Source organism: Papaver somniferum, chromosome 7 (genome assembly GCF_003573695.1).
Source record: "Papaver somniferum cultivar HN1 chromosome 7, ASM357369v1, whole genome shotgun sequence".
Lineage (NCBI taxonomy): Eukaryota > Viridiplantae > Streptophyta > Magnoliopsida > Ranunculales > Papaveraceae > Papaver > Papaver somniferum.
The window spans coordinates 25,235,211-25,258,579 of NC_039364.1; the positions used below are offsets into that span (position 1 = coordinate 25,235,211).

General features: G+C 35.1%; 1 protein-coding gene across 2 annotated transcripts; it reads right to left on the reverse strand.

Annotated features, from left to right (window-relative positions):
• Positions 1-600: 600 nt before the first annotated feature.
• LOC113296737 (E3 ubiquitin-protein ligase COP1-like) lies at positions 601-5,232 on the reverse strand. 2 transcript variants are annotated; one of them, XM_026545064.1, is made up of 6 exons: positions 5,031-5,232; positions 4,416-4,689; positions 4,231-4,312; positions 3,039-3,163; positions 1,517-1,790; positions 601-944 (listed from the first exon to the last, which is right to left on the reverse strand). In XM_026545064.1, exons 2-5 carry the CDS (start codon positions 4,686-4,688, stop codon positions 1,536-1,538), a joined length of 735 nt encoding a protein of 244 aa, XP_026400849.1. In that variant the 5' UTR covers position 4,689; positions 5,031-5,232; the 3' UTR covers positions 601-944; positions 1,517-1,535. The 2 variants fall into 2 exon arrangements, with proteins under 2 accessions (XP_026400849.1, XP_026400850.1); XM_026545065.1 differs by having other exon boundaries at positions 601-951.
• Positions 5,233-23,369: the final 18,137 nt, after the last annotated feature.

Consider the following 23,369-nt stretch of genomic DNA (forward strand, 5'->3'; position numbering starts at 1 on the left):
GTGGTGGTAATTATGGATTGTTTATATCTAATACTATCTTTAATTTCTTTTTTTTGGTGAGGGCTAGATCTGTGAACTGTTGTCCCTGTTGATAGTGAGTCTTATCTTTTGGTTTGTTTGAAAGGAAAAAATGTTCGGATTATGCCAGGTACTTTCTTGATAACTATGAATGCAAATGTTGGCACTTTTTCTTCTTTTAATCTCTTTAGTGATGAATATTGTAGAGTAAATGCATAAACTGATGAACTTGGTGAAGAAAATTAGTGATCCAATGATTGATGATGAACTTGGTGAAGAAAATTAGTAATTCAATGATTGATTGTTAGAGAACAGTAATTGGGGGAGGTAGAGCTAGAATCGCTAGGAAGAAGGTGGTAGAGCTAGAATTGCTAGGAAGAACACCAAACTGCATCTGGAAACACAAAGACCATCCTACGTCACGATGGAGCAGAGCTCAAGAGAAAGGTTAGCGGTTGCTTGTTTAGATTTAGAACTCTATTATTTGTGTCTTCTTCTCTCTTTCTTAATTTCACAAGAATGAATAATTTGTGTAAAGCTGCCTAGCAAATTTATAGGGCTTCGACAAAATCTCAATCTTGGACCAAATTATATGCCATCAATTGTTATGATGTTGCATTAATATTAATAGAATTGTCATTACAACTACTCTTACATGTACCAACATAGAAAAACAATCAAAGAAAGAAGAGAAAAACTGACCCTTTACTATCCTAGGAGAGTTAGGATTTTAATCAACTAAAGGTTACAACTTGCAACAAAGAAAACACTGCACTGACTAAAAGATCAACTGTCTATATTAGGATACAAACTCATCTAATACATAAATATGCCACACTACAGATTACCTTATCCTCGCCCTGTTTCAGGAATGCTGTTCCATCCACAATCAGATACATCGCCGCCCATCAAACGGTTGAAGCCACCTAAAAACTGAACAAATCAGAACGGTAATAGAGAGTTCACCAGAATTCCAGAAGGGAACATCTGAGGATAAAGCAAATCCAGTTAGCCTACATGGAAAACTTTCACTCTAAGGTTTTGTCTAATCACCGAACCTAGTCTTGCACATTCTTCACAAATCACACCTGAGGTCTATGGGGATATAATCCAAGGACTAATTCTCCTTTCGTTTCCGAGGACAGTTAGGGTGTAACATGCAGCGAATGGTATGTGGTTCTAAAAATACTAACCCCATCAATAAGATTGAAATTTAAATTGTAAAATGGAACTTAAAATTTCGACTACCAATAGGGTTAAATATTTAAAACTGTTCGAATCTATTTAGGATGGCACAACAAAATGAGAACATTCTCACACACAGACAACAAATATCCCTCAGATTTTTTTTCACATGGGTTCCAAGGGAAGCTATACAGGAATGTAATGATAACATGGGGTTGCACAAATGAGTGAAACTGAGGTTTTCCATGCAAAAGTAAATACCATAACTAAAAAACCTCCTTTTGTCTTCCGAATAAGAAAGAAAGTGACTCACATAGTATGCATGACTAGACTCAGCTCATTTCAGTGGCAGGAAGGTAGACCCTGATAGTATCTTTCATCGTGAGCTTTTTTCTGCATGTTGGACACTTATTCTGAGCTGATAAGGCGGACTTGATGCACTGTTTGCAGAAAATGTGGCCACACTTTGTTGATGTCGCCTCCACAAGTGAACTCATGCAAACTGGACAACTGAATGCAGGCTCCTTTGCCGGTGGTTTTGGTGGCGCAGCCTGGGGTGTTACCGCAGGCTTCACAGCACACTTTTTCTGCAAGATGAGATGTTTTGAGTCAGTTCTTTTTTTTTCTTTTTCTTTTCCACATTAATGTGCACTCAACCATGTATATCATTCTATGGTGTATATATAGACAGGTTAAAAAAATGAAATGAACTACTAGATCTGTTTCCAACAACATTGCATGCCACGATACTTTGTGGTTTTCCTCGATGTTCTACCCCCTCCAAAAGCAACCAACTACCAGTAGAAAAGGGCCCAACACAAAGGAATTTTAAGCTATATTTTAGAGAGACATATGGTATCAAATACAAAAATTTGCATCCAGGTAAGAGAAAATGGAGGAAGGAAGACAAAAAACTTAAAAAAAAACAGATCCTGGGAAAATGAATGTAAGAGATGCAAGAACCAGTGCAACACCAAAACGATCCAACACTGAGAACTACTGCATACGTGTATTTATACGTTTAGACTGGAACATTTCGAGCCAAACAGGTGAAAAGCACACCAACCAAATCAACAAAACCTGTTTTACAAAAACTACTCCTTGTTTAGAAGTAATATTGGCGACCATCCATAGCTTGCAAATGGTATGATGCCGCCCAGCCTTGTTAAAGTTAGTTGACCAAAAAAGTTCCAGGAAATTGAACACGTAGCATCTTGTCGTCATTAAATAACTTAAGGGGAAAAAAACAAGATGACAAATAAAATATATCCGAAGTAGACTATTATACTATGATTTCATGTAATATATGTATATATTTGTCATTTTAATATGCCAAGAATCCTAAGAACCTTACCATATAACGTGACATTCTTTTTTATATTCCTAATGAGGTCACACCCGTACAAAGGAAACAAATAAGTGGCCAGAAATTTATAGCAATCATATGTACTCCAGGAATGTATGCAACCAATGGTTAACATTGGGAACGAACACTGAACCACTACTTCTAATAATAAAGGTCATTTTGAAAAAGGTCAGTTAATAATGAAGAAACCACCGAAGGAAAATCCAGGGGAATCAAATTTAAGGATCCATACGATCAAATAAGTGGCCAGAAATTAATGCACCGCAATAGGTTAACGACAATGTACAAAGCATAACTGAGTCATATAGACTGGCACTGGACTTGTAAAACAGATACATGGCGAGATGTTAACCTCATCGGGAGTCAATGAAAGACGAAGAGTGAAAGCATGACCAATTCACAGGCAACTGAAGGAGGAAAAAAACTAATTAAATATACTTCATATGAAGATATAAAAATACTGCATTACCTTGGAACTGCTTCTTCCATCCAGGTTTATGTAATGATCACAATTAATAACTGCATTGCTTGCTGCAGGTCTTTTGCGCATGTTGTAGCTGCTATTCAGAGTCGACCCAGTTCCGTCTATTCGACCTAAACAGTAAGAAATACATTAAAAAAAAAACTATCACAGAAATACACAGTGATCAACATAAAAGCAATATAAGATCAGCAAAGAAAAATGGGAACCCTAATTAAGTCGCATAAGTAACATGATAATACTTGACCGTCTAAGGTTGCATCTTCCCCCTATGCTTCATCCAATTAATATCTATGACTACTCACACAACATGGAAGCATAATATGATAAGACCTCTATACATTAGATGGACAACATCACAAATATTACCGTACGCCTTAATTCGGGCTCATTCTCTACACAAGCAAGTTAATAAATACACCTACAAACTAACTGTCTTGGTTAAACTGTTAATTTAATTTATCCACTAAACAACGAAGAGTTTCAGTTGGTTAATTTCTATCTAGGGTTTCTATCGATTGTTATTCTTGCACACAACTAGTTTCTGGTGAATGACTCCTTACATCTATGTGGAGTGTCTTAACACATTGCCTCTGCTCTAACTGCTATACTTTATTTCTCCACTTGATGCTGTATGGGTAGTCATGACAGAGGTAGCTAGGTAGGCTTTTTTTACTTGTTAATGTGCAAATTCAGTTGCATATGATTCTATTTGTGCAATCTCTAAAATAAAATGACCAAATTTATCAACCAAATCATTCGCCTAGGTAATTATAAAGAAAGAAATGGAGACACATGTTCTTAAAAAGAACATAGCTGAGACACATGCTTTACGAAGATCCTTAATAGATAATGAAATTTGATTATCTCTTATGCAAGTCATGCCTTCTTGAGTATCTGTTATTCTTAAACAGGCAGGCAGTCATATCAAACGTGAAGTGTTTGGTTGGTCTAAAGGCGAAACCATTTTTTACATCCGTGACAAGTAGAAAGGCCGGAATGTTGGAGAATCATCAACACGAAAAAGCAGATTTGGGATACTAAGCCTTTCCTAATATGAACTTTACAAAGGCAAGCACGAACAAACATCAAGGCCCTGTTGTCAAATCAACAATCAAGAAGTGATAGCCTAATATTCAATATGAGCTACTTATACAACACAGTGACAAACAATGCTTACTTTCACGGGGTGGGGGTGGAGGTGCTGGTCTCTCGGCAGTAATTAAAATTTCCAGGTTCCTAAATGCCTTGTTTCTTTTCGCCTGACAACAAACAAACCATACTAGACAATTAGTCAAAATTAAAAAACCCCAAAACCAAAATATAAAAGTAAAAGAAAAAGCACAAAGTTCAAACACATCACACTTCAGCAAAGCTCCTTGGAGATGAAATGACAACTTCATCATCAATAGCTTCAAGATCAATTGTCAAAGGTGGTGGTTGCAGCGGAATCCGTTCTCTTCCTCCTCCTCCTCCTCCTCCTCCACCTCCTCCTTGTTGGCTACACTCAACCAAAGCAGCAGCTGCCCTAATTTCAGCGGGAGGTGTATCATTAAGATCAATTTGTAAGACACTTTTCCTTCTCCTAGCCTCCTTAGCATGACCCCTCAGTGTCCTCCTCGGATCGCGAGTATCCATACTGTAATAAAAATCCAACCTTTAAAACCAAAACATACAGATTGCAGAATTTAAATAAAACCCTAGAAATGAAAACCTGAATCGTACTTGAAAATTCCCAAAAAATCAAGAAAACCCTAGAAATGAAAGTACCAAAATCACTTGAAATTACCAAACTAAAGAACAAACCCTAGAAAATTCAGAACTAATCGTACTTGAAAATTCCCAATTCCAGAAACCCAAGAAATAAAACTACCAAATTCACTTTAAAATTACCAAAATTGAGAAGAAACCCTAGAAATGAAATGAAATGAAATGAAAAAAACCAACTCGATTGATCGAAGAAGAAGATAGAGATCAAACCTTGAGAATGAGAAAGTTGACTAATTTTCGTGCAAATCTCTAAGTGACAGTGATTCAGTATAAGAGAAAATGAGATGTTTTTCAAATTATTACAGAGAATTTCTCATTTCCCTTGTCTCTGTGTCTGAATATAAATGGAGAGTCGGTGTGAATCATTAATGTGGGGAAGTCGAGAGTCTTAACACCGAAATGTTGTTTGCGCGTGGTTATTTTGGCTCGTAACGTTATTTAAGAGAGGGAGGTTTTTGAAAAAGACGGAATTCTTTTTTTACCGCAAAAGGATGTCCGGGAGAACAGCACGGGAAGACTGCCACTCGCAATGCCGGCACCACTAGCCAACACAACACCAACAACGGCCGAAACATGGGGCTTATTACTAGCAACAAGAATCACGATACCCCAACGTATGGTTTGAAGTGGATTCAAATGCAGTGATACAACTACAACAATAACAAGAAAACTACCGGTCCTGATACTTATAGAGTCTACCGAAAGAAATCAACGAACTCAAACGTCAAATACCCATGACGAAGATAGGACATGCCTACCGTGAAGGAAAACAAGCAACAGACAAACTTGCCAACCAGGCGATGAAAACCAAAAATAACTATCGAAGATGACACTAACAAAATCTAGCTAAATATATGTTCAATTTTCTTGCAAACATTATCATCGTTGACAAAAATGGGTTGCATTCCTCAGAATTATAACACGTGTTTAAGTTAAATGAATTCGATCTCTCATTTCAAAAAGAAAAAAGGTTTACAAGAATTTTTACAAGAGAGTTAAGAGAACCAAAATACAAGATAATTATGGCTTAAATTGGGAGAATAAGTGCATACCAAAAGACTTTTTTTTAACTATGGACATCTCAATATAGATGATTTGGTGAAAATATTTGGTGGATTGTTGGAGGCCTTCTATAAGATGAATTAATTGTTCCGAGCTAGTAAGTACTTACATATCTTCTACATATATACAATTTGGTTTTCCCATTAAATTTTCAGCAATTTGCTACAAATTAATTTTAATTTATTACAAGTTGAGTAATTTAAAGTTCAAAATACTGGATGATATATATATATATCAATTAATTAAAATGAGATCAATAGCGATGTGTGTATCTTTTATTTAAATAAACAATCAAATAGGTTGTGCACAAAATTATCTAAGTTAGTAAATTAAATCATTTACTACTCGGCTTTCAAAAATATACATGTTATTTGAGCTTTCAACCATATCAATTTGAAGCAAAACATTTTATACTGACTATGCGAAGTTTTTCGATTAAACATAATTGATTCCATAATTTCATGCGGAGATGACGGAGTTCCAGGTCTGGGTTTTGCAGATCATTACCCATAAGCCTGATTTATTGAAATTTCAAACCTAACATCATCTTCTTTTTTATTATTTTTATTTTGAAACGATAGACTTTCAGAAGGGTTATTCCATAACTAGGTTAAAATCAATAAATTGATGATTGTCGGATTTTATTATTATTTTGAAACTGATCGGGGACGGAGAGAGAAGGTGCTTGTGGGGTTTATAGGCCCCACAAGATTTAGAATTTCATTAAGAGCATATCAGTCCTGGGTCCGTCTCTGAAATTGATATGCTTTCAGAAGGGATATTTCACTTTGGTCATTACCTGTAACTAGGTTAAAAGTAATAAGAGGTGTTTAGGGATTTCTCTTTTTTTTTTTAAATAAAAAAAAAATACATTACCATGAGAAACGGAAGTGCTTTTCTGCTCCCCGATGAGCGCCTACTCTCCGCCCATCTGACGTGGCTATATGAGTCGTACAAAAGTTCAAGACACGTATTAGATCACATGAACTCTTCCATCTCTCGCTTTTATTTTTCCTATGTCTCTATCTTTTCCTAATTTTTTCTCTGGTTCTATGTTTTCTTGTATTTCCCTTAACGAAGGCCGGAGATTCTAAGGATTGTGTAAAATGAAAACTAAATTAGTTCTTAATCTATTTTTGTCTAGTAGAGTTCTTAATGTTTGATCTATATCATTAATTTGTTTGTGCTCCTTTTTTTTTTTTGAAGAAACGTAAATTTTATTGAAAACAAAGAAAAACAGAGAAACATTCACAAAATACAAGGTACAAATACAGAAGACAACAAACCGGACCAGCTATTAATACAATCTAAAAACTAAAAAACTGAAAAAGAAAAAGTTTGTCAAAACTAACCAAACAAAGATACACCCTCCATTAGACGACTAACAAACTCATACCTAACTGAAACATTCCCAATTGTCCAAATGCATATCATACTTATCATGTAGAAGGGAAGAAGTTATGACTTTAGGGGGAGCAAATACCCATTGTCCATTACAGTGAATTCTAGCATATTTTGCTAAGGCATCAACAGCCTTATTGCACTGTCTTGGATAATATTGAACCTGAATTTATGATAACCCACCAATAACACTCAAACATTCAAGCAACAAATATTTATCATCCGATCGAACACCTTCCATATGACCTTTCCTCAAAGTTTCCACCATATATTTATTGTCCCCTTCTATGATTATCTTATTGAGACTCTTTTCAGCAATCCAAGTAGCAACATGGAACACAACAAGAGTTTCGGCCTAATCCACATCTCTTGCCTTCAATGTGAAGGCCACGACTTCCACAAAAGATCTTGTACGATTTCGAACCACAAGAGACACACCAGAAGTATTAGTTGCAGGAAGAATAGAAGCATCAACATTTATTTTAATCCAATTAAAATGGGGAGGGTGCCAATGCCTAGTAATAGTTAATCTAGAATCTTGATGAATACTACTAGGACTAGAATGTATGCAAATATTATGATACTGACAAAAATGAAATATTTGTTGAATGATAGTTCTAGGATGCAAATTTTTTCCATCAAAGACTTTCACACATCTACCCTTCCATATATGCCACAAAGTGATCACAACCAGATTAAGGAATTCCTTTCTAGCATTGCACACTAAATGATCTCTATTTGCCCATGATAAAATCCATTCTTGGATATTATAATATTGGGAAGCATTTTTAAGAATGGCATTAGAAACTCCAAACCACACAACTTGAGCAAAAGGACAATGAAACAACAAATGGTCCTTGGTTTCCATAGTATTATCACACATCATACATTTAATATTGGTTACTCTAGTAATCCTTCGAAATCTTGCTACAACTGGTAAACTATTCCTTGTAATTTTCCATATAAACAGTTGACACTTGAAAGGAACTGCAAGATGCCATATCAGACGCCACATTCTTTCTTGCTACTTAAAACCACTTTAGGAGAATTCTGCTTTAATATTGCATTATAATTAAAATTAACTGTAAATGCTCCAGATTTCGTAAGAGACCATCGAAGAGTATCCACAACTGGATGAATTGGTATTCTGATATCTTTTTATTTGATAAATATGTTCATTGGTAAATAACTGTTGCAGGATATCCGTTCTCTGAGTTTTATTTTCATGATCAATAAGTTAATAAACCTTGATGACAGAAGATTGCATATTAAGCATAGCAGACTGATTATCATGGTGTGACATATTCCCAAACCAATGACTATTACAGACATCAACTGTGGAACCATCACCAATCTCCCATATATGAAACCTGTTAATACAATATAATCCTTTCTGAATCCCCTGCCATATCCAAGTACCCTTCTTTTTTTTATGTCTCCATAAAGAGGATTGATATTTCACAAGTATTTAATTAGCTTGCAAAAATTGCACCCATTTTGTATCTGGCTCATGAAGCATTCGCCATGCAAGCTTTATTAAAAGGGATTCATTGAAGTACTTGGTATTCTTAAAACCTAAACCTCCCATTCTTTTCGATTTATTTAGCTCCTTCCACCCAATAATTCTACAACCCTGAGAATTGACTTAATTCCACCAATAATTCCGTTGCAGAGACTTCAACTTCTTAACTGATTTATGTGGAATTTGCAGACATCTCATATGGTATTGGTCCATTGAACCAACAACATGCAACTTGTATTTGCGTACTTCTACCAGCTTGGTTAACCAATTTACCTTGCTAGGATTGTAGCTTAGATCCAATTTTATCTGTTGTCTCATCAAAACAAGCATTTTTATTTCTTCCAATAAACAGATTAATACTCAAATATTTTTCATGCAGTGGCATACATTTCATCTTAACCATTTCAATAAGAGTGTGTTTTGCTTCTTCACTTAAATTATTACTAAAATGAATACTAGATTTATGAAGACTAACTGTTTGACCAGACTCTGTACAAAATTGATTGATAATCTCCATTAAATTGAGAACATATCTTTCCAAAGCATTTGAAAATAAGAAACAATCGTCAGCGAAAAAAAAATCAGATATCTTAGGACCTGGAAACTGGTTGTAGTGGTGAAATCAAACCATTCATTTCAATTGTCTGCAAAATTCGACTCAAAGTTTCCATACACATTATAAAAATGTAGGGAGATAAAAGAAGTAGTAAGAGAACCACTGAGAAGTATAAATATGGAAGATGTGCTAATACACTGATTAATGAGTTGACACCATTTTTCGGTGAAACCCAAACTTTTCATAACTGTAAATATGAAGCTCCATTCCATCATGTCAAACGCTTTCGCCATGTCCAACTTTATTGCCACTGCACCTGGAAACACTTTTTCCCTTTTCGTATAAACTAAGATGTTGCTACTCGGTACATATGATGCTTTCCAAGGAGATACAATATTGTTGAGATGTTTCTTCAGTCGATAGCTAATATCTTGGAGATCACCTTATAAGCTATATCACATAAACTAATAAGACAAAAACCTGAAGGTGTTTCAACACAGAGTTTTTTCGGAATTAAGACTTGATATGTATAATTCAGTTGTTTAAAAAGATAACCTGTTCTCAAAAAGTGTTGAACCATAGCCACCAAATCATCAGCAACCTCATCCCAACAAGTTTGGTAAAAGCCTGCCTGAAAGTCATCATGTCCCGGAGAAAGTCAAGGTTTGATCTGAAAAACCACTTACCTGATTTTCTCTTTACTAGGAATTCTTGTAAGAGCTGCGTAATCTTTCTGAGTAATGCAAAGAGTGATCAACTCAAAAATCTTTAAATTCTGCAAAGGATTAATGGTTGTAGTAATAGTAGTGAAATGAGAAAGAAGCAGGCCTTAGATTTCCTCTTTTGTATTGTACCACTTCCCAGTATCATCCCTTATAAAATCAATTTGATTTCGAAGTTTGTGCTCCATCTTATCTTGTTCTTCCCCCACTCTCAAACTCAAGTAAATGGAAAGTAAACTAACTTTTAATCTATTTCTACTCATTAGACTTGTAAAGCTTACCTAAGTTTTCAGAAGTGAAAATGTAAGTGGAAGGTCTAGGTTTGACCATATTAGAAAACTTTAGTTTTTTTCCACAAATGCTGCAAACCCCAAAAATAACCCCATAATTCCTATAAGTGTGTTAATTATGTGTATGTTGAGAAACACATTATAGATTGCTAGTTTATTTCCTTGTTTTGAAATTATGCAATGAATTTTTTATTTTCCATATGATAATTTGCAAATGATCTTCTTTGCATATACGTTTTCTTTAATGATATGAAATATATTTTATCCATAATGCCTAAAAAAAGTTTGCTAATAATAGTTTAAAAGAAAATCACGAATTAATAATAGTTGATAACAAAATCATGGCAAGTATATCCGTATTATCTTAATGTATTTAACTTATTCACAAAAATATGTCTCGTATGTGTGTAAAGAAAAATCGTTTTTGCAAAGATAGATCACTATATTGTGGATGTCTTCATTTACATAAACAAAAGATAAACTGTATATAGTAAACAACATAAATCAAAATTCACAAATCCTAAATATATAAGAACCTCTGAGATACAAAATATGTACGATCACGACTCAAAACCATAACAGACTAAAATTTAAAGAACATACGAAACCAAATGCGAGAATCATGGTCATGATAATATATAACACAGTAAGATTGCTGCCATAGCCTGAGGGATTGAACCAAGTGAGCATTAGTCATGATAACCATGGCCTGAGGGATTGAACCAAGTGAGCATTAGTTATGATATTATAAATGCTTTTTTGTAGCATCCAAATATAACAAGTAACGGTATAAAGCGTAGACTAGAGAGTCATTCTCTTGCATAAAAGGAAACCTACTCATGTTTGCTTTTAGATTTTCAATTGAATAACTAGCACTAGCAATTCTGAAATAAAACTTAAGTTTCCCCCACCCACAACCACCCCCTTGTTGATACATTTCAAAATTAAAGTTGATGAAACAACAAAAGTAACTGAAATCGATTTCATAAACAATGATATGATAAAATTAAGAAGAAATAATAAAATGGACACATAGATTAACATCAAAAAACATCATATATTACATTTTCACTGCCATTTACATCAAAACACCAACAGTTAAGCATTTCCCATATTAGGGTCTGGAAAACCCTAAATCGACCCCAAAAGACTGCTACTAGTACTAATATTACTTTTCTTAACCTAAATACTGACTAACTTAAGTTAAAGATCTTAGTCCAGAACTCCCTCTCAAGAGCTTCTATTTCTTCATTTTCCTTCTTAACTTTTATTTCTTCAACTATGTGATACTTCATAATCTCTCCTTCACCAACTGAAACATCTCGAACTTCCTTAACCCTAAATATCTTGTTTTCTTTTCCTGCCTTATACTGTATGTAACTTTTCCCAAGACACAAAACCCGAACACCCATGAGAAGACCGACAACAGAGTATTTCACATTAAATCTGATATCATCATCTGTCTACATATCAACTAATGGTTTGAAGGATTTGTCATAAGTTACTTTGAGCGACCACCTGCGTAGGTTGAAATCCCGAGAAGTGCAGTATTGGCGGCGAGCTTGAGAGCCATGAAAACAGTTACAGAGAGGTAATGGTAGAGAAGACGAAAAGGGAATGGAATCCATTTCTACATTTACTTGAACTTGGAATCCTCATGAGATATTAACATAGTGATTTAAACATGTGTTAATCTCTAATATCTTAATGTTCAAGTATTTTCATTTGCTACTCAAGGTAAGATCCTGAAACCGATTTCAATATCTTTGTAAGATATGAAAAATATATGCGTAGCATACCCCAGAGGTTTGTATATATCTAGTTACTATATTAGTAAAGTATATGAAAGTATGCTATCTAATATTAGTTGTGAACTTTGAGTGACATCGTTTTATTAGATAGAATGCAACTGGTATTTGTTACTTTCGGAAATAATATTTTTAGGTCAGGATTTTTTTTTTAATTGATTTCTTAACTAAGAGTAGAACAAGATGATACAATAAATAACTAACATTTAAATGATCATGTGAAAAAAAAATTTTGGAATACCCTTTGATGTATCTTTTCTTTGTTCTATATATGTAAATTATAAGTTTTCTTGATAAACGAACTATTAGTTGTACTACCTGAATTCAGTTCCAAAAGTTCCAAAACAACAATATAATATTAGGTATTTAACTTTATCAACAATATGGAAAGCGAATTCAATCCCAAACATTCACCAATTAAATTAGATAGTTTTTCACACCCCTATAAGAAGATATACACAATAGCCATCAGTCATATCAAACGATCATAGTCATACAGTTGTGCAAAAAAAAATCACTAACTAAATAAACTTAAGAAGTAAAAACAAAACCAAATCAAGATAGTTAGATCAATAATTAGAAAACAGTAAACAATTTCTATTTCTTAGCGACAAAAAACAAATGAAGTAAGACAGACAAATTTTCACTATAAACTAAAAAGAGAAGAAAACTTTTAAGTATGCGTCATACTATAAGCCCATAAAGACTTACACGGTCTAAATATTAAATTTTATCCTAATTTTGAACTTAACAACATTGATTAATGTTAACCCTCCACAATGAGAAACAAATACACAAATTTGGGACCCAAAATAGTAACTCACAAGAAGCAAAGAATTGGCCACCTTATGTTGGAGCACAAGTTGACGGGCAGGGCTTTAAAGCCAAGCATGTCCACAACCTCTCTTTTTTAGAATTTTTGTGAATGATATGGATCAAGGTGAGGTCCCATATTTTTTTTTTCTTGAAAATAGTTCAGTGAAGAACATAAATTCTTTTTAGTGTCTTCTTGATTAAAGTTATTTATTTCATTTATCAAAAGTTTGTGTACAATATTCTTCTTCATGACACTTGATTTATCGAAAGTTTATGTACAATATTCTACTCGTTCATGGCATTTGTTATCTGACACAAATACATGTTACAATCCCATTTTTTGAAATGTTTGGTCTGGACTATTCACGCTACACTTACTTGTAATATTATGGTTTCTAGTTTCCTTGCATTATTACTGAGTAATTCGTTTATGTCCGGACAAATTACATAACAAACAATAAGAAAATACAAGTAGAATTAGGTCTTTTAAGGGGATCAGACAATGCGACCCCTTATCACCTTTTTTGTTTCTCATAGTGGTGGAAGTGTTATCCATTTTGATTAATGAGGCAGTAGCTGCTAATAAAATTGTTGGATTTCAAGTGACAGAGGGTTGCACAATTGTCTCTCACTTGCAGTTTGCTGATGATACCATCATTCTGCTTAATGATTCAAAGGAGGAGGTAAGAAGACTTTTAATCATCTTGTTCATGTTTGAGGTCTTGACAGAGCTTAAGTTGAATTTAGATTAAAGTGCTATGACTAGTATTGGTGCAAATTAATATATTCAAGATTTAGCTTGGAGTTGGGCTGTAAAATAGATTCCCTGCTCCCTATTACTTACTTGGGCATGCCAATTGGTGCTACCAAGAGGAATACTTCTATTTGGGATGTAGTGATTGAAAGGATGAATAAGAAGTTGGTTCCGTGGAAGAGAAAATTCTCGGTTAAGGCTGGAAGAGTGACGTTGACCAAAAGCACTCTAGAAAGTGTTGCTATATACATCTTTTTTGTCCGTTATACGCCACTCATGCCAGTGTAAGTGGAAAAGAAATTAAGTAGCATCATGAGGAAGTTCTTATGGGGTGAGGATGAAAACAACAAGAAGATGATTTGGGTGTCATGGAATAAGCTCGCTAAATCTAGAAGAAAGGGAGGTTTAGGTATAAGGAGCCTTAGACTTATCAACAGGTCACTCTTGGCAAAATGGCATGGCAGATATTGTAACAAGAAGACTGCTTGGTGGATGAAGAGAGTTTGTGAAAAAACTAAATCTGATGAGGCTTTCCTGGTTCCATTACAGTGTAATGAATCAATTGGAAGGAGCATGTGGTTTGAAATTCTTAAAGCTAATACTGATTTTTTTTTGCTCTTGTTAGAGCATTGCTCGGTCGAACTTGCATGCGTTGCTATCTCAAGCATGTTTGTCAATGTTAGTGATCAAAACTATAAGTCTTGATTTCTAGTCTACTATAGATAAGGTCCCGGACTAGGATAGAAAGTGTAGTTGAGCTCAAGAACTCCATGGCAATCATCATACAAGATTAAGGACTACTCAAGGAACCGGTGGATCTTCATCGACTAAAAGGTATGTGGAGACTTGAACTTATCTATCACTCAAAAGTCTATTTATCTCCTATCTTGAGACAAAAGTCGTTTTGCTATATAGACTTAGATTATACACATTTGCTATTTTGAGCCGAGTTTATCTCGCCTATCTATTTCTCGAAATATGTGTTGGTAAGCTTTCGCTTTAGCCAAGTTCATCTTTACCTAGTGACGAAAGTCATGACAAGTTTCAATCACTTTGAAAATTGCTTACTTTGACGAAAAATAGTTTGTGAATAACAATTATAGAATATCAACGTCCTCTAAGAATGTTTCAATGATGGAAATGAGAGTTTAGATTATATAATCATTGGAGGATATAAATATTGTTGTGGAAACACATATATGTATAAGTCCTTATTCCTTGAACCGAAGTTTGCGAACTTTGTTGATCAAGAGAACCGGAATAGTGGCGTGAGCCAAGTCCGCGAACTGGCGGAAGTTCTCGACCCGAGAAATTCTGCTGGAGTTTGTGAACTCCGTCCTTAAGTCCGCGATCCCAGTCCGCGAACTTGAGTAGGTTATATCTAAAACCGATGTTTGTGAACTTATTCTTATATAAACTAAGGAATGAAAGTTGCAAACCGTGGCTACATAGTTCATGAACCGATTCGAGTGAATCAAATCGTTTTTGCTTCGATTGTGTCTTGTGTAGTTACATAAGATTTCCTTGCAATTGAACAACTCTCTAACTAGTTCATTTGAGTCACTTGAACTAGTTATGGTGAAGAAGAATATGGTTGATATGAAAGTGATCATATGGCTAACCATTTGGTTGACTATTGTTGAACCAACAAATGCACAAGTTTGGGTACGGTTACACAAGCCTAGAAACGAGCATTTCATTTGTGTGTAACAAGCTAGTTTTCGATCTAACGGTTGAAAGATATTATCTTGAATCTAATCAGGTTTTCATCTAACCGTGAATATTGAATGCTTTTTTACCAAGCTAACATTGATTGCAAACCCTAATTTGAAAGACTATATAAGAGAGAACTCTAGCAACTAGGAAACCTAATCCCCACACCTTATGTGTGATACTAGTTGTGCTAAGCTAGATTCGATTCTCCTTTAACCTTTGGTTTCTTCTTCTAAACCAGGTTAACGACTTAAAGACTTCATTGGGATTGTGAAGCCAGACCGATACTACTTTCTTGTAGTTGCGTGATCTGATCTTGTTGTTTCTATCGTACGAGTACAATTGTAATAATTGGCTTGAGATTGATATCTCTGATAGGCAAAATATAAAAGAAATCACAAACACTTCGTCTCATCGTTTATGATTCCGCAATATCTTTTTTCGCTGCGTCGATTACGATTATTGTGAGGTGGTTGATAATACTAGGATGTTCTTCGGGAATATAAGTCTGGTTTATCAATTGGTTCATGTTCACCTTGATTTATCAAAATACGGAACTCGTAGGTATATTCGTGGGAGACGGATTTATCTATTATCGTAGACTTTTCTGTGTGATACAGATTTGTTTATTAAAGTCTTCAACTTTGGGTCGTAACAACTCTTAGTTGTGGGTGAGATCAGCTAAGGGAATCAAGTACGTAGCATCCTGCTGGGATCAGAGACGTAGGAGCATAACTGTACCTTTGATCAGTGTGAGATTGATTGGGGTTCAACTACATTCCAGACCGAAGTTAATTTGGAGTAGGCTAGTGTATGTAGCGGCTTAATACAGTGTGTGTTCAAACTGGACTAGGTCCCGAGGTTTTTCTGCATTTGCGGTTTCCTCGTTAACAAAATTCTGGTGTCTGTGTTATTTCTTTTCCGCATTATATTTTATTGTATAATTGATATATCACAGGTTGTGTGTTGTTTAATCAATTAGAATATCCGATCTTTTGGTTGTTGATTTAAATTGATTGACACTTGGGTATTGGTCTTTGGTACCATCCAAGTTATCTCTCTAGTCTTTGATAAAGACTCACAGATTTCTATTCTCTTGAGTATATATCAAATCGAGAGATTGAGATTTAAACTCTTTGATATACTTTTTATCTAGATTGAGTCTGACTGTCTAGTTGATTCTCTAGAAAGTATACTGGAGTTTTTCCATACAGATTGCTAAGTGAAATATTGGGTGCGATTGTTATACCCCCACTTTTTCAATTGGTATCAGAGAACGCAAACACGTTTAAAACCTTACAAGTCTGTGTTTGTAGCGATCTGACTCTATGGACAGAGATGCTATCTCAATAAATGCACCACCAGATCCAGGGATTCCAGAATTCTCTTCCATGACTGATTTAATTAAATCTGTAAAAGAAATTCTATCTAAACCTCCACCAGGTTTAAAATTCCTTGAAGTATTTTCAGGACTAGAAAGAAACTTGAAAGCCTTTCTTCTGATGATGATTTATTTCTCCTGAAAGAACAAGCATCTCTTGACAGGCTAAATCAAGTCATGATGAATAATTCTCATGTTGAGATTGATATTAATTTCCTAATCAGTGAGTGCAATACTCCTCCTCTATGTAATTCATCTAGTTTTAACAAACTAAACGATTTACAAGAGGAGTTTAAAACTCAGGTTTTTGTATACATCATCTCAAAAAATGGGTTAATTTGTTGTTTGAATTCTAACACACTCTATCCAGATAAAGGTATTGTTTTTCATAATGAGGTAAGGATGTCTCCTGTCAAAAGATTTTTCCTCTGCAATACTAAAAATTATGTGAAGAAATTGTTTCTCATAAGGTTAAAAATAAGAAATCAGAAATACAAGTCTTTCTGTGCTCTCTGGATGTTCATTGAAAAACCTATAGAAACAATTCCTTGGTGGTTCTCCAATAACACAAGAATTAAGTGTTGTTGGAAAGAAACGCTCTCCTGGTGTCATGGTGTGCAAGACTCATTTTTGTTCTTACAAAAAAAAATCACTTGATACAAATACGTGTGAGCTATGGCTCCTAACTTGCACCAAACAAGTCCTTCTCTGACACACGTGTGGTTCACATACGAGGAACCTAGAACCGCTCCACGAACGAGTGTCGTTACGAAACGTGTCAGAGTTGTTCCATGACACACAAAAAGGGAAAGAAAATCTCCTCGTTCACTCCACCTTCTTCTCCAGTTCTTTCAGTTCGAAAAACGCAAGAGATACTCAAACAGTTCTCGTTCCCTTGCTCCATCAAATTCGTTCCCTAATCATTTCGAAGTTTGTTGGTAGCTTTGAACTCAGGATAAGCTCGTGTACATTGGGTTATGAATGGTTTTTGTGATTGTCAACAGTTTGCATCTCTACCATTAGAAACAGTTCGCGAACGAAGTAAGTTTTCTAATTTGTTCTTGTAACTTTTGCAATCATGAGTAGAAGAAGAACTAGGCATGTAGGAAGCTCAAGCCAACAAACTAGAGATGAATCTTTCTTTGACCCTAGTATCGGTGCTGGTTTTTTCAACCCCACTGCTCGCGAACTGTATCTGGTGTTCAAAAACAAAACACCCATTTGTGAAAGGTAATATGATGCATCTAAAATAAATGTTCCGGGTCTGGTTGGTTTCTTCAATAATCATGATTGGGGAATTATTCATAGGCCTTTAGGGAGTGTTCGTGTTAATATGGTTGCTCAATTTTATGTTAATATTCATGATGAAGACACTGCTCTCTGCTCGTTCAAAACCATGGTAGGAGGCACCATTTTTACTGTGAATCGTGTTGTCATCTCCGACCTGCTTAATGTGCCTCTTGGTGGTGATAGATATCCCCCTCCTGGGTTTGGTATACTTCCTCTAGAAGTGTTATCAAACAGGTTGTTTGATAAAGACCTCTCAAGAAATGATGGTAAGGTTTATGTAAGAGGAGCAATTGTTTCTCAAAGTTGCGGCCAAACTTATTGTGGCAAATATGATGCCTAGCACTTGTGACAGCAACTCTTGGACCAGGGGACTTACTGAGTTCATCTAATACATTATTGAAGAGAGGAATATTGACTTCTGTGGAATCATCATTGATCAAATGATAAGTGTCATACACAACACAGGAAAGACACTGGGTTTCGCTTGTCTCATTTCTAAAATTTGTGCTAACATAATGTTCCTGTTTTTGGTTCTGAACTTGGAGGACCAGATGAGTTATGTATGTCAAGCATTGAGAAAAGGAGGCCCTCTACAGTCAGGGTAGCCTCAAGAGCTCCTAGGACTCCAGCTGCTGAAGAACTGACTCGCCTTCGAGAGGAACTTGCTGAACTACGAGAGGAAAATGTGGTTCTTAGAGAGCAAGTAGACTTTGATGGAAATGTTGTTCCAGAGTTGCTGGAGAAATTCTATGAGATTGAAAGATATCATTATGGATGGAGTGACTGATATCTAGTATCGTTATTTTTGTTATCTGTTTAAACTTCTCTTGTTGGATTTAAAGTTTATGTCTTTGTGATGTAATAAATTTTTATGGCACAATAGTCTTGGATGATTATGTCTTTCAATTAAAAATCTTATTTGTGTTGAATCCACAAGAAGTACAGATTACCTGGTCAAAAGTAAAGTCTTTCCTATGTCGATATACATATATTGATAAAAGAATGAATAGAATTTTGACAAATACAAAAGTTAAGCCTATTATGACAATTATTGATGGAAGATAGGTTAAATCTTTTGTTTGCAAGAATTATGTCTATTGAATGTCGTTATGCGAATAATGATGGAAAATAGAATGAATCCTTGTGTATTCCGCAGTATTGATCTTCCCTGATCCATATTTTATGTATTACTGTGAGGCTCCGTAAAGTGTCTTATGTTGAGCACTAAACGACCAAGTTGATTATTTTTATGATTAGCTTAGTTGTTGTTCCGTAAGGTACTTTATGTCGAGCATATTCAACTAAATTAATCATCTTGTTTGGTTATTTAGTTGTTGCTCCGTAAGTTTTCTTATGTCGAGCATGACCAATTAAATTGATTACTTTTGTGATTAGTTTGGTTGTGTAGTTCGATTAGATTAATTATGGGTTCTCTTGTGATTAATCTAATTGTATATTTTTGAGTTTCCATAAGTTCACTTATGTTGAGAATTTTCGATTGAATTAATCATGGGTTCTCTTGTGGTTAATTTAATTGAGTATTTTGGATTCAAATTCATACGGGTATGTGATTTTTTATGTCCAAAGAAATCCTTCTTTTCTTTCGAAATTAAGGTCGCTCTTGTTGTTCTTTCGGGAATGATATTTTATGGGGGAGAGTTCTTAATTGAACTTGTGCTTAATTGCCAAATCTTTGTGGGGAGTGCGGCTGTGGAATATTATAGGGGTTATCTTGTATCTTTATAAACTCCTTGCTGAATGCATTTAGCTTCGGCTCTATGATTGCATCTAAATTAGATGATATGTGTTTCTTTCTTTTGGTCATGAAATGTCTCTTTCGGAAATTTCATTAAGATCCCGTTCTTGTACCTTTTCCAATTTTATTGAAAAAAAAGGGGAGAATGTAGTTCACACTACAAATACATATGGCTTTCGGATCATTATGTAAGGGGGAGTATGGAGTATTGACTAAGGGGGAGTGATACATATCAGCATAATATTGTTGTTGAAGTTGTGATACAATTGAACTTTGACGTTGTGTAATGATACTATGACACTGTATAACAATGATTGAGAACTCTTGTTTTCTCGTTGTTATAACTACGGACTTTCAACAACGATGATGCTGAACTTACAACTTTCGGGATCATTGGAGTACTTGGAAATGACGAAGATTTCAAGTAATGTTGAAGATTAGACATGTGGAATATGAGCTACAAAAGTTAATTTATTTATTTTTTGTATTCCATATGTATTGATAGTTTTGTCACTAAAATTGACAAAGGGGGAGATTGTTAGAGCATTGCTCGGTCGAACTCGCATGAGTTGCTATCTCAAGCATGCTTGTCAATGTTAGTGATCAAAACTATAAGTCTTGATTTCTAGTCTACTATAGCTAAGGTCTCGGAAAAGGATAGAAAGTGTAATTGAGCTCAAGAACTCCATGGCAATCATCATACAAGACGAAGGACTACTCAAGGAACCGGTGGATCTTCATCGACTAAAAGGTATGTGGAGACTTGAACTTATCTATCACTCAAAAGTCTATTTATCTCCTATCTTGAGACAAAAGTCGTTTTGCTATATAAACTTAGATAATACACATTTTCTATTTCGAGCCGAGTTTATCTCGCCTATCTATTTCTCGAAATATGTATTGGTAAGCTTTTGCTTTAGCCAAGTTCATCTTTACCTAGTGACGGAAGTCATGACAAGTTTCAATCACTTTGAAAATTGCTTACTTTGACGAAAAATAGTTTGTGAATAACAACTATAGAATATCAACGTCCTCTAAGAATGTTTTAATGATTGAAATGAGAGTTTAGATTATATAACCATTGGAGGATATAAGCATTGTTGTGGAAACACATATATGTATAAGTTCTTATTCATTGAACCGAAGTTTGCGAACTTTGTTGATCAAGAGAACCGGAATAGTGGCGTGAGCCAAGTCCGCGAACTCAGTCCGCGAACTGGCGGAAGTTCTCGACCCGAGAAATTCTGCTAGATTTTGTGAACTCCGTCCGGGAACTTAAGTCCGCGAACCCAGTCCGCGAACTTGACTAGGTTATATCTAAAAACGATGTTTGTGAACTTATTCTTATATAAACTAAGGAATGCACATTGCAAATCGTGGCTATATAGTTCATGAACTGATTCGAGTGAATCAAATCGTTTTTGCTTCGATTGTGTATTGTATAGTTACATAAGATTTCCTTGCAATTGAACAACTCTCTAACTAGTTCATTTGAGTCACTTGAACTAGTTATGGTTAAGAATAATATGGTTGATATGAAAGTGATCGTATGGCTAACCATTTGGTTGACTATTGTTGAACCAACAAATGTACAAGTTTGGGTACGATTACACAAGCCTAGAAACGTGCATTTCATTCGTGTGTAACAAGCTAGTTTTCGATCTAACGGTTGAAAGATATTAGCTTGAATCTAATCAGGTTTTCATCTAACGTTGAATATTGAATGCTTTGTTACCAAGCTAACATTGATTGCAAACCCTGATTTGAAAGACTATATAAGGGAGAACTCTAGCAACTGGGAAACCTAATACCCACACCTTCTGTGTGATACTAGTTATGCTAAGATAGAGTCGATTCTCCTTTAACCTTTGGTTTTTTCTTCTAAACCAGGTTAACGACTTAAAGACTTCATTGGGATTGTGAAGCCAGACCGATACTACTTTCTTGTAGTTGTGTGATCTGATCTTGTTGTTTCTATCGTACGAGTACAATTGTAATAATTTGCTTGAGATTGATATCTCTTATAGGCAAGATTTAAAAGAAATCACAAACACTTCGTTTCATCGTTTGTGATTCCGTATTATCTTTTTTCGTTGTGTCGATTAAGATTATTGTGAGGTGATTGATAATACTAGGCTGTTCTTCGGGAATATAAGTCCGGTTTATCAATTGGTTCCTGTTCATCTTGATTTATCAAAAGACAGAACAAAACTCGTAGGTATATTCGTGTGAGACGGATTTATCTATTACCATAGACTTTCAGTGTGATACAGATTTGTTTATTAAAGTCTTCAACTTTGGGTCGTAGCAACTCTTAGTTGTGGGTGAGATCAGCTAAGGGAATCAAGTACGTAGCATCATGCTGGGATCAGAGACGTAGGAGCATAATTGTACCTTGGATCAGTGTGAGATTGATTGGGGTTCAACTACATTCTAGACCGAAGTTAATTTGGAGTAGGCTAGTGTCTGTAGTGGCTTAATACAGTGTGTGTTCAAACTGGACTAGGTCCCGGGGTTTTTCTGCATTTGCGGTTTCCTCGTTAACAAAATTCTGGTGTCTGTGTTATTTTTTTTCCGCATTATATTTTGTTATATATTTGAAATATCACATGTTGTGTTGTTCAATCAATTAGAATATCCGATCTTTTGGTTGTTGATTTAAATTGATTGACACTTGGGTATTGGTCTTTGGTACCATCCAAGTTATTTCTCTAGTATTTGATAAAGACTCGCAGATTTCTATTTGCTTGAGTATATATCAAATCGAGAGATTGAGATTTAAACTCTTTGATATACTTTTTATCTAGATTGAGTCTGACTGTCTAGTTGATTCTCTAGAAAGTAAATTGGATTTTGTCCATACAGATTGCTAAGCGAAATATTGGGTGTGGTTGTTGTACCCCCACTTTTTCAGCTATGTTATTATTCAGGTAAAGAATGGAAAAAGTATTCGATTCTAGCATGGCTGGTAGGTTGAGAGAAGGTCTTTTAAAGGAGAAGTACCCAAGACTTTACAAGCTTAGTTGTCAAAAGTTTGAAACAGTGGCAAACATGAAGACTTTTCAATGGAATTTTGTTTTTACAAGGGAGTTAGATCCTGCAGAAAGGATTGATCTGCTGGAGATAAAGCATGATCTACGTAATGTGATGTTGTTTAATGATGAGGAAGATGGTTTGGAAAGGGATGTTTCTGCAAAAGCTATTTACTATAAATTAGCTGATTCTGACCCTGACTGGAACTTTCACAATGTCGTGCAAAGTAAGTACGCTCCTCCAAAGGTGCAGTTTCTTATCTGGGATTCTATGTATCACTTGGTGCCTACTAGGGAGATGTTACAAAGCAGAGGGGTGGAGATCAACTCGAACGTTTGTCCCCTCTGCAATACAGAGGTGGACATGTAAGATCATTTTTTAATTCAATGTGATTGGACTAAGTATATAATGTAGTACAAACCAGGACTGATAGGGGTGAAAGCAA

What these genes read in the sequence shown, in the direction of transcription:
- LOC113296737 (XM_026545064.1), bottom strand. Translation starts at nt 4,688, where the DNA reads ATGGATACTCGCGATCCGAGGAGGACACTGAGGGGTCATGCTAAGGAG. An exon ending in CTCCAAGGAGCTTTGCTGAA is followed by an intron (nt 4,313 to 4,415) that starts GTGTGATGTGTT and finishes GTTTGTTGTCAG; the next exon opens with GCGAAAAGAAACAAGGCATT. An exon ending in ATGGAAGAAGCAGTTCCAAG is followed by an intron (nt 1,791 to 3,038) that starts GTAATGCAGTAT and finishes CTCATCTTGCAG; the next exon opens with AAAAAGTGTGCTGTGAAGCC.